The sequence below is a fragment of the Salvelinus namaycush genome, chromosome 7 (assembly GCF_016432855.1).
Source record: "Salvelinus namaycush isolate Seneca chromosome 7, SaNama_1.0, whole genome shotgun sequence".
NCBI classification, from domain to species: domain Eukaryota; kingdom Metazoa; phylum Chordata; class Actinopteri; order Salmoniformes; family Salmonidae; genus Salvelinus; species Salvelinus namaycush.
This window is the reverse complement of record NC_052313.1, coordinates 19,738,441-19,750,528: the sequence shown is the minus strand read 5'-3', so window position 1 is coordinate 19,750,528 and position 12,088 is coordinate 19,738,441. Positions and strand designations below refer to the sequence as shown.

At 43.3% G+C, this 12,088-nt stretch overlaps 2 protein-coding genes across 2 annotated transcripts in view; one reads left to right on the top strand and one right to left on the bottom strand.

Moving 5' to 3' along the window:
- The window catches only part of vopp1 (VOPP1 WW domain binding protein), an 89,611-nt gene extending 85,747 nt beyond the window's left edge, over positions 1–3,864 (top strand). The window contains exon 5 of the mRNA XM_038997697.1: positions 1,079–3,864. Within this exon, the coding sequence (XP_038853625.1) occupies positions 1,079–1,260 (182 nt within the window). The 3' untranslated portion in view covers positions 1,261–3,864. The remainder of the gene's footprint in view (positions 1–1,078) is intronic.
- Positions 3,865–4,543: 679 nt separating this feature from the next.
- The window catches only part of lancl2 (LanC lantibiotic synthetase component C-like 2 (bacterial)), a 57,364-nt gene continuing 49,819 nt past the window's right edge, over positions 4,544–12,088 (bottom strand). Inside the window, exons 7-9 of the mRNA XM_038997696.1 lie at positions 10,826–11,002; positions 10,148–10,220; positions 4,544–5,214 (exon numbers count right to left, since the gene is read on the bottom strand). Coding sequence (XP_038853624.1) covers positions 5,138–5,214; positions 10,148–10,220; positions 10,826–11,002 — 327 coding nt within the window. The 3' untranslated portion in view covers positions 4,544–5,137. The remainder of the gene's footprint in view (positions 5,215–10,147; positions 10,221–10,825; positions 11,003–12,088) is intronic.

Sequence of the window (12,088 nt, the reverse complement as noted above, 5' to 3'; positions counted from 1 at the left end):
AATCCTGATTGACCCAGATTAGAAAGGCCTCTAGGTTTCTCCTGGATCTATCCAGAGAGGAACAGAAGCCGTCCTCCACCTTGGCCTGCCGGTGTAGCAGCACGATGTGTTGCTCGTTGTTATCGGTGCCCCCTCAGGAGTCACAGAGTAGGAGAACCGTGAAACGTTACCGTGAGACCCCTCTATCTGCTTTACACAGAAGATTTGAGGAGGGAGGATGAGTAGAAGAGTGGATGAAGTTAATGAAAGAGAGATGTTTCCAGAATTCAGGGCTTTATTGAGTTGAGACGTTTAGTAGAAATGTTAAGCGAATCAGCGAGCTCCACAGTCACTGGCCTTTTGACTCCCAAACTTTTCCAACAGACTTCAAACTGCTATTCGGACTGAAAAGTAGGGCACCTAATCATACTGCCAGCTTTCCCAATGAAAGCTATTTGAAAGGGCAAAAATAAATGGGATCGTTCATTATATCATTCAGTCATGCAGGAAATTGTATTCAGTGCTCCAATAATATATGGACGTTTAATTTCATTCTTGAGTTCGATGGCTATGGAGTTCCAGACACTGGAGAAATGAACATGAGGGAGAACACTGTCATTTCTTTTGTTTTGCTCTCACTGGGTTGTTGTGCGTCACAAAGCATCAATAAAGCTATTAACGTGGCTTATTCCTTTCATGTTTATATCAGGGAACATGGAAAACAAATTTTAAGTGTTCATTCAGAATGGGTTTCCAAATTGAATCCTGTGTTATTTTCAATCAGTTCAGAAATAGACTTTCAAGTAGTGGTACAGATGATTGGGCTGCCAAGTGTATTATGCTTCATCTCCATTTTGAAAACAATCAAAAGATAGCATTTTGTACAGCAAAGTTTGATTGTAATGGCAATGATTATATTTCCAGTTTTTTAAGGAAACAGGAAATGCAAATGAGCATGCAATCACCAGACCCACACACATTAAGTAGTTCCACAAATCACATTACACACACACTCTTTTGTTCACAGAATGTATATTTGTACCACACATTTGTAAAAAGATGATTAACAGTGGTCTCGCTCTGTGTCTTCCCCATGCAGTATCCCAGCAACCTGGCATGGTGGGCTACGGCGACCCTGGCGTCATGACATCACCCCTTACCCCCACCTACCCCATCCAGCCCGGCCCTGCCCACATGAGCGCCTACCCTCCACCGCCCTCGTACTGCAACCACCCACCCCCGCCCTACGAACAGGTGTTCCGGACACCAGAGAAGAGGTAAAGGCTGGCGGTCACGGCGTCATTGACGGAGACCATTGGCGTCCCCTCCGTTTCTTCTCCTTCATGGTGACCTCATCGCGAGCAGAACTGACAGGACAAGGAGAGGAGGGGACATCTACAATCTGTCTGCCACTGTTATACCTTCACCATCAGACCAAGTCCTAGGGACAAGATAGACAACCACCTTTAGAGACAAACTGGCTTCTGGGGACCTGTGCTGCAGGCGGTGGTCTTCTGGGGACCTGTGCTGCAGGCGGTGGTCTTCTGGGGACCTGTGCTGCAGGCGGTGGTCTTCTGGGGACCTGTGCTGCAGGCGGTGGTCTTCTGGACAAAGACGGGCTGAATTTATCTCCGTATCTCCATGGCTTGGATTTCACTGTCATTCACCCTTCCTCTATCTTGCCCACTTTTTTCACAAAAGCATAACTATCCACCTCAGTCTTTTCTGCTGGCAATGCCATCTTGATGGGCATGGTCTTGCCTGTGACTGTGATATGTACTGAGTCGCTCACAGACTCCTGTAGATGGGTGTTCATGCCACAGACACCAAACTGTGGAAGTCAATGACGAAAGCTTACCCAAGATCAGCACCTTGCTTTTAGATTCATATCGATTCAAGTAAACATTAGGGTAGAGAAGCTGATCCAGGACCGAGGGCATAAGACCAACCACTATCTAAACTGTACAGGAGCAATAGCAAATTTGAGTTGAAAGACACCTTGGAGAAGTTGAAAACAAAAGGCGTTTAAATGGCTTAAAAGGTTCAAAGACTTTCCTATTATGAGGCTGAATAATTGGGCTTCTCTCTGTGTTCGCCTAACACTGAGAAAATGTTAAATAGACAATAAACACTTGTCAGCATGCGTTGTGCAAATTGTGCCCATTTGCTGTGAAGGGAAAGGAAACCGACCTGGATTTATCGGACCTATTATGTGCGCTGGAGAGAGCGGTAATTATGAGAGGCCGATTTGTTTGCAACGTTTCATTCACATTATGGATGCGTGTGTGTATTCCTGTGGTGCTGACCGTGGCGATTCGGCGCTCTGGATCGGGACACCACAAACTGGCAGGGAATGTGTAGTTCAGTTGGTTGAGCATGGCGCTTGCAACACCAGGGTTGTGGGTTCAATTCTTATGGGGGACCAGTACAAAAAATGTCGGAAACTGTATGCACTCCCTGCTGTAAGTCACTCTGGATAAGAGCGTCTGCTAACTGACGAAAATCTAAATGTAGAATCAAATCAACCAGACGGACCCCCAATTGAGACCAAGTCACGTGGTTTCAAATGACAATTTGTCAGTGACTGCATGGGTATGGTGAAACCTACCACAACTCTACCTACGCCATATTCTCTAAGCATCCATTTCCACTCGAAGCGAGATGTGATCCCCATAGAAGTTCACACATGTTTCTCAGATAGACTTCAGTTTGTACAGTAAGGAGCTCAACCAGAATGAGGATTAACCCAAAACGATATGTTTGTTTCACACACGCACGCAGGTTGCAACTGGATTACATTTTCCATATGGGAAGCTTTTCTGACTGATGGCCCATCCCAGTGAAACTGCTTACTTACCTGATTCTCAATTTCTGTGCTGCAATAATCTCTAGACAAAGTAGTGGTAGTCACAAAAGCTAGCTGCACTCTTTCAGTAGCCTAGTTCCTCAAACACCATGTACCATCTGTTCGCCATTTAAACATCTCACGTTAGAATGTTGACGACCAACTGGTTCTGCGTAGGTAGGTACAGCGCTGTACACCTTTACTGTGGTAAAAATGGTTTTCATGTATGAATCTGAAACCCTTTCTGCATTTCAGAGTAAAAAAATGGTTTTCATGTATGAATCTGAAACCCTTTCTGCATTTCAGAGTAAAAAAATGGTTTTCATGTATGAATCTGAAACCCTTTCTGCATTTCAGAGTAAAAAAATGGTTTTCATGTATGAATCTGAAACCCTTTCTGCATTTCAGAGAGTAAAAAAATGGTTTTCTTTCACATAAACAAGCTATCAAGCTCACATGTAGAATGTGTACTAGAGGTCCCATGTCCCAATGGTTGACCAGGTCCTCAAGCTGGCACTGACCATTTGGGTGAAAGTACCAGGATATGTTCTTCTGTTTACACTTATTTGTCAGAGTGGATCAGGCACTCAACCCCTCCACAAAGGCAATCATGTGGAAATGTCCTAAGATAGGGCGTTGACTCTTTTCTGGGCAGGATATGGGACATTACCATCTGTTAAAACAGATCGAACTAACCACCCAGTGTTAACGATACAACTGTCATTGACTTGGAATGTCCTTCAGGATGTTGCTCCATTTGTAGATGTTAGCCGGCAAACTGGGTACGTAGACCCTATTAGAGCAGAACCAAGGAGGGAGATGTAATTTATGGTAAGTGTTACTATTGGATGATGTGTATACGTTTGGCTAATATGACATGTCTCTATTTGATAATTTAACTATGCAACCAAGGTTTAAAATGTAATTTGTAGAGCTAGAGTTAGGATTTGCTTTTACTGTTGTACCAGACGGTTGGTTTTCGCCATTTTACATTACAAAAAAATCGAAATGATCCATCCATGATATGGTTAATAAAGTTTCCTTCCGATAGAAGTTAGTGTTCATTTATTCACTTTAAAGCTGTCCGTGACTGCCTTCTCACTGTTCAGTCGTGCTTTAAGATTGAAGGTTTTATACTTGGATGTCATTTTTGTTTCATGAAAATATGATCATCTGGATGGAAAACTGTTCCCCTCAGATAAAATGTAGACCGAATGAATGAGACACTCCCTAAACATTCTATAGAATGGTGTCCCCCTCTCTTGCTTGTATTCTTACAGAAAATCAGCCAGAAGCCACATTTCTCCTCATTAACTTGTATTGTACCGTTTTAGTCATGTAGTTCAATACCACTGCAGTTAAATACTCAAACACCGAGTCATCCCAGAATGTTAGCTTTGGGTGATTTAACAGTACAGATAACTCCAGGCAATGGCAGTCCTAACTTGGAAGTGATAGGTGGGCGTAATTCATGCTTATGTAACACTCACATTGGCCTGAGGTGGCTTTCTAAAGAACACTAATTGGCCAAACCCCGTTAGACTTCCTCCTACTCATATGTTAAATAAAGCCATCTGTTCGGTACCTCATATTGAGATGCACCACTTTGACTATTGACCAATGTTTTCCACCCCCAAAACCAAACCTAAGCGGTCAGTCCTCTAAAGGCAGGTAAGAATGCATTCTATTTAAGACATTGTACTGTAATCACTCGGTAAGTCAACAATCGAAGCCCGGTTTATTGTACACATTCACAATGTAACACTGTTCGCCTGAGGGAAACAATATCCACGGGAAAAGGTCAAAGCACAGTGACATACAAAAAGCCACACCAATTTACTGTTAGACATTAACATTTGACTGACACGCACATTCCAAGGCTAATACATGTTTTCTGATGTCCCCATGCAAAGATGATTAGTCTCTAGGGAAGAGGGAGTAGCACTAAAAACTGGTGTGGGACAAGGATTAGAGATCGCATACAGAGAAGGAGATCTGGATAGGCATGCAGAGGCAAAGATCCACGAACAAAACAGCATTTTCTTCCCATTCACAACAAAACCCCAACACACATAGCGTTTACAGAGTTAAAGGCCCAGGGCTTTGGGGTGTTTTTCCTCCGTCCATGTGTCTGAAAAACCGGAGCGGGGAACAACATCCCTCCCCAGGTTGCAGTTCAGGGCTGAGGGTTCCCTTCGTCAAGACGCCGGGGGTCCATCACACCCCAAACCCCCTCATCCAAAAGCCCTGCTCATCGCACTCTCCCAAATGTTCAGAATGGAAGGGGGGTGAGGTCTGTCTACGACCCAAAGGTTAAAGTTCAAATGCAGGGAAGCAGGAAGACTCAGGCTGGGTTAAATCTGACAGGTAGTGGATAGCCCCGGCCATACCTGGATAAGAGAGAATGGTTTATTTTAAATTCAATAAGGCGACATTACATGGCATCAACAGCAGCTAATGCTGAATTATTTCACAATTTACAACAGTCAAATACACAAGAAATCAATTAGCAAAATCTATAACTTTAAAACACATATTTGCTGTGAGTAAGGATGGAGAAAGAAACCAGGGTCTCATTACAAGCAGAGACAGTACAACCTAGGGTTGGGCCGTATACTGTATGCCAGGGTATTCTGAATTATCCGCTGATTTTCCAATACAGTTTAATAAATTAAAATGTGTACATTTTAAATAAATACCTGCAGTCAACGTGTGCATTAGGTAATAGATAAAGCAGATCGCGTTAATCACGTCGCCTGTTAGATAATTTTTCCATTCGTGAGGTGAGTCACTCCTGCAGCGCAACTTAAGTGAGGTGATCAAGTTACACTTGTAAAAATACAAAACTGAAATACCACATTTACATAAGTATTCAGACCCTTTACTCAGTACTTCGTTGAAACACCTTTGGCAGAGATTAGAGCCTCATCTTCTTGGGAATGACGCTACAAGCTTGGTGCACCTGTATTTGGAGAGTTTCTCCCATTCTTCTTTGCAGATCCTCTCAAGCTCTGTCAGGTTGGATGGGGAGCGTCACTGCACAGGTATTTTCAGGTCTCTCCAGAAATATTCAATCAAGTCCGGGCTCTGGCTGGGCCACTCAAGGACATTCAGAGACTTGTCCCGAAGCCACTCCTGCGGTGTCCTGGCGGTGTGCTTAGGTTCGCTGTCCTGTTGGAAGGTGAACCAGTCTGAGGTCCTGAGCTCTCTGGAGCAGGTTTTCATCAAGGATCTCTGTGTACTTTGCTCTTTCCTTCAATCATGACTAGTCTCCCAGTCCCTGCCACTGAAAAACATCCCCGCAGCATGATGCTGCCACCACCATGCTTCACCGTAGGGATGGTGCCAGGTTTCCTCCAGACGTGATGCTTGGCATTCAGGCCAAAGAGTTCAATCATATTTTTATCAGACCGTGGTCAGAGTTCTTTAGGTGCCTTTTGGCAAAATCCAAGCGGGCTGTCATGTGCCTTTTACTGGAGGAGTGAATTCCATCTGGCCACTGTTCCATAAAGGCCTGATTGGTGGAGTGCTGCTGAGATGGTTGCCCTTCTGGAAGGTTCTCCCATCGCCCCAGAGGAACTCTGGGGCGATGGGAGTGACCATCCTGTTCTTGGTCACCTCCCTGACCAAGGCCCTTTTCCCCTGATTGCTCAGTTTGGCTGGGCGGGCAGCTCAAGGAAGAGCCTTGGTGGTTCCAAACTTCTTCCATTTAAGAATGATGGAGGCCACTGTTTTCTTGGGGACCTTCAAATGTGCAGAAATGTTTTGGTACCTTCCCCAGATCTGTGCCTCGACACAATCCTGTCTCGGAGCTCTACGGACAATTCCTTCGACCTCATGGCTTGGTTTTTTGCTCTGACATGCACTGTCAACTGTGGGACCTTATATAGACAGGTATGCGCCTTTGTAAATCATATCCAATCAATTGAATTTACTACAGGTGGACTCCAATCAAGTTGTAGAAACATCAAGGATGATCAATAGAAATAACCTGAGCTAAATTTTTATTCTTATAGCAAAGGGTCTGAATACTTATTTACATGAGGTACAATTTTTTTAAATATACATTTGTAATGGGGAATTGTGTATAGATTTACAAATGTGTTATTTAAACCATTTTAGAATAAGGCTGTAAGGTAACAAAATGTGGAAAAAGGAAAAGGGTCTGAATACACTGTATATAACTACTAGGTTAACTATCTAAGATGTGCCAAATAAATCTCTCCAGCTGGGTTTTTTGTCAACTTCCTAACATTAGTGGCTAATGTTCGCTTGCAATATCAAGCTTCTTGGTAACAGCAGAGACAATACCCTCCTGCTGTGTAATATTTATTTTGTGCGTTATACAAACAGAGTTCCTCATGAAGCTGGTTGAGAGAATGCGAAGAGCTGTCATCAAGGTGGCTACTTTCAAGAATGTCAAATATATATAATATAACACTTTTTTTGGTTACTACATGATTCCATATGTGTTGTTGCATAGTTTTGATGTCTTCACTAATATTCTACAATGTAGAAAATAGTACAAATAAAGAAAAACCCTTGAATGATGTGTGTCCAAACTTTTGACTGGTACTGTACTTGCATAACCTCATGAGCTGGGTTGTCTGTCTTGGTAATTAATTTTTCATGCACTCGTTAGCATTTACCTAGCATCCACTATGGGGCTTCCTTAGTACTTGTTAGCATTCTGGTAGATGTTTACATGCTAATTTCTTTTGGCGCCCCCTGTCTGCACTACCGGTAATACTGTCTATCCCAGGATGGCACAGGCACGGTATGATGGCACGGAAATCAGGATACGGCACGGAAATCAGGATACAGCCCAACCATACATGAAAGCTTGGCTTACAAATCACTCACCACTCGTCATGGAGTTATTTATCATTGTGAATGAACAAAACCTTCTCAAATCTCTTTGAAATATTTCAAAGAGCTGAACATGTACTTGTAACACTGTGGGTACAACAGTAATGTGAAATATTACATGTATTCTGTTATTACATACAAGACATGAACATTCAATATTGTAGGTTGTAGAGTCAACATGGGCCCATATATTACTAATAAAATTAAACTGCTGCAATATTTTTTTACCAGACTATCAGTGGAAGATTATTTCCGGCAGGGATGGGAAAAGGGAGCGTACGTGTTTGTGTGTGTGTGTGTGTGTGTGTGTGTGTGTGTGTGTGTGTGTGTGTGTGTGTGTGTGTGTGTGTGTGTGTGTGTGTGTGTGTGTGTGTGTGTGTGAGAGAGAGAGAGAGAGGGAGACGAAGGGGGTCAAGACCAACCAATCACAGCCCACAAATCTACTCGGACGTGGGCAGCAACTGGTTGCCATGGAGATGTGGCGGTAAAACGTCAGGCAAGACGTTTCATGTGGCTGCACACAACACGTGGAGGGGATGGGGGGGACAAAGCTGGCATAGGGAAACCTCACCAGTGGACCAATGGCAGAACCAAACAGAGGCCAATCATTGCCAAATTGAAGGTAACCTACAGTGCCTTTGGAAAGTATTCAGACCCTTTGACCTTTTGATATTTTGTTACGTTACAGCATTATTCTAAAATTGAGAATTGTTTTAAGGATGATCAATGGAAACAGAATGCACCTGAGCTTGAGTCTCATAGCAAAGGGTCTGAATACTTATGTAAATAAAGTTTTTTTGTATAAAAACTTGTTTTCGCTTTGTCATTATGGGGTATTTGTGTGTAGATTGCTGAGGATTTGTATTTATTTAATCCATTTTAGAATAAGGCTGTAATGTAACGAAATGTGGAAAAAGTCAAGGGGTCTAACGTCTGAATACTTACCGAAGGCACTGTAATTGCCACTCTCAGAATATTTGGACTGTGCCCGTTGACAGGTTTTATGATGTAAGATCAGCCTTTCCTGACCAGCTGCTAAAGTTATCAAAGTTGACTTCACACCCTCACACAACATTTAACAGATTATAATTATAGGGGAAAAAATGATGATTAAAATATTAAGTCAGTTATCACCCTGTCATAGTGAGGCAGAGAGCTTTAAGTTTCAGGAAGGTTCAGAGAGGTAAGAGCAAAAGCCTCACTAGCTCATTAAACAAGACTTAGTGCAGAAGTCATTGAGTGCACTTCTTTTCCTAAATACATTGTTATCAAATAATTTCACATGCCATGGAACATTAGAATTGCTAACTGAATATGTTAATCGTGTGTGAAATTTCCAGTAGTGGGTCAATCTCTCAGTTGTATTAGCAGACACTATGTGTGACAACTCTCAGTTCAGTTACAATGAGAGAGCAGGGCTCCTCAAATCTCATTAACAGAGGTACAGAGGCTCCTCTCTTATCTCCCTCTTTTACTACACTGAATGAGGGATGAGTCTAGTGGTGGAAAAAGTACACAATTGTCATACTTGAATAAAAGTAAAAAGTGAAAGTATATGTAATAAATCAAATTCCTTATATTAAGCAAACCAGATGGCACAATTTTATTTTATTTTTAAATTTACTGACACAGAGGGGCACACTCCCACTCTCACGCAAGGCTGCCCGTCATTACGCACACCTGTCACCGCCATTACGCGCAGCTGAGCTATATCGGACTCCCCTGGACGCCATTATCTTGTTGATTACCCCCTCTATATCTGTGTGCTCCTCCGTTTATTCCCTGTGTCAGCATTGACATCGGTATTGTTCCCCTGTCCAAACACTGTTCCTGTTCTGTTTCATGTCCGTTGTTTCATTAAAATGTTCACTCCCTGTACCTGCTTCTCGTCTCCAGCGTCGGTCTTTACAGAATGCTGACACCACTAAAAGAAGCATCAGGGAGTTTTGGTTTTTGTTTTGGTTGGTGATGTCGGGTCTGGGTGCCGTCGCCGATGGAACCAGGGGTGCCTCAGCTAGCTCGTCGGGCTTCCACGCCTTAGCTAGCACGAGAGGTCTTCTTGCCTTGGTGGGCTCGGCAGGCACCCACCCCACGTCATGCTTCAGCCGGTCCAACAGTCTTGAAGGAGTTCCCACATATGCTGAGCACTTGTTGGCTGTTTAACACTTTTTTGGTTACTACACGTCTCCATATGTGTTATTTCATAGTTTTGATGTCTTAGCTATTATTCTACAATGTAGAACATAGTACAATTAAAGAAAAACCCTTGAATGAGTAGGAGTGTCCAAACTTTTGACTGGTACCGTACATATGTAAAGCAAATTCAGTCTGCATTTTCTCGGAAATTACAGAGTGGTTATTACATTGATTGAATGGGAAGAAGAGAAGGCAGGAAAATGTCACGTATTTTGGGGATGTTTCTGTCTGCTTAAGGGGTGTAAATAAAAGTTTCACCTTCAAACAGAGAGTACGGTCTGTCTGGGATTCTGCAGCCGTGGGTTCCGTAGTCCAGACACCACTCAGCAAACTGGGAAAAAATGAGGACCAATGTGATTACTGGAACATAAGGTTGAACATGAAAAACAATAGATTATGCTGTATGTTACCATACTTGGATAAATGAATAAATAAATATGTGAACCATGCATGCAGTAATTCAAAAAATCCTGAGGATCGGATAAATGAATGCACAAATTAATTTATCAAAATTTATTGAGTCATTCACTGACAACCGGATTTCACACCGAGACAATACATATCGATGCAAGCAAGCGACAACGCAGACATAACACCATAACATAGGCTATATTATAAAAGCAAGAAAGCTGGAAAGCAATGAATGAAATCCGACTGAATGACTCATCATATACTGACTTTTTGTCAGTAAGAAGAATGGCCTTCAATATTGGCTAATGGTACAATACATGTCACGATAAAGACTTCTGTGTCAGAGTGTAGTCGTGTCTTTAGCAGGCTTGTTTAGGGCAGGCTGCCTACGCTGTACTGCATGTGTGGGCGAATCCTTCCTTCCCATCTCAGAGGAAGAAGATCTGAAGGAGCTCCACAGCCCCTCATCACACACACACACACACACACACACACACACACAAACACACACACGTGTTGTGTTACCTTGCAGGCGCGGTAGAGGTACTTCTTCTCCTGGGTGAGCTGGTAGAGGGTGAGGAAGGAGTAGGCGTTGCCCGCCGTGCCGTGACAGATACCGTAACCTTTCCTCAGCAGGCCTCTCTGCCAGATCACCTCCCCACACTCCACAGCATCCTTCAGGTACTTCTCATCCTTAAACACCTGGAGGGAGGGAGGAAAGGGGAGACATGACATTAGACTCATGGCCAATCCCAAACCCCATCTGAAATCCAACCCCCGACCTACCACATACACGTGTGGGGATCGGAAAGGATTTGATGTAAGAAACATGGTATTAGAGTACTTTCCTCTTGCCCTGCTATTTAGACATCTGTAATGTTCTCCATGTACACCTAATCAATGGCCCTTACATTACATAGTGAGACTGAAATAGCCAAAGATACAGTATCAAATCAATTAACTGTGTTTCAGAAAGCACATTTTACCTCATCATTTGTAACAGCGCTTTACAGATACCAAGCCTAAAACCCCAAAGAGAAAGCAATGCAGATGCACATTGGTTAGGAAAAACTCCCTAGAAGGCAGGTGATACGCACATTGTATTCCTTCATGAAGTTAATGGACCAAAGAGACATGAAATGACCCTGCACCGCACGTGTGTGTGTGTGTGTGTGTGTGTGTACCCCCCTGAACGTGAGTGTGTGTATTCATGCCACACTACGACTGATGAAATACATGTTGTGTGTCAAGAGATGAAGCGTTTATCCGGGGAAATCTCCTCTCCTCACACAACACATGCTCAAAATGCTCACCACATGATCTCCATTCCTTCTTTCGCTCCTTCTATTAGTCATTTCAAAGGGAGAGTCTGCGTTTTCAGACCTGCTGTGAGAGTCAGCTTGTAAGAGGCCATGCTGAGCACAGCAGAAAAACAGCCCATTACTCAATAAGACCTCTTGAAATTGACTGTGGTATTAAACCAGCGGACTAGCATGTCAAAGCTGGGATGTAGTGCTTGTTTAAATTCAGTCGGTAATCAAAGTGTGACACCGGGGCCCGTAGTGATCCTAGTGCTGATCTGGGATCAGGCCTCCACTGTCCGTATAATATCATGCATCCTACTGTGAGACGCTTTGTGAAAAGGGGCCTTGGTCCTACAGTGCACCTGATATCCACTAGGGGTCACTGTGGGTTGTGTATTTGTCCTAGGCGACGAGCCACGGCGCCGGAGCATTGAGATGCAGCAGGAGCTGTTAAGTTCGTTACCTCCAGCTATAGATTTAATTC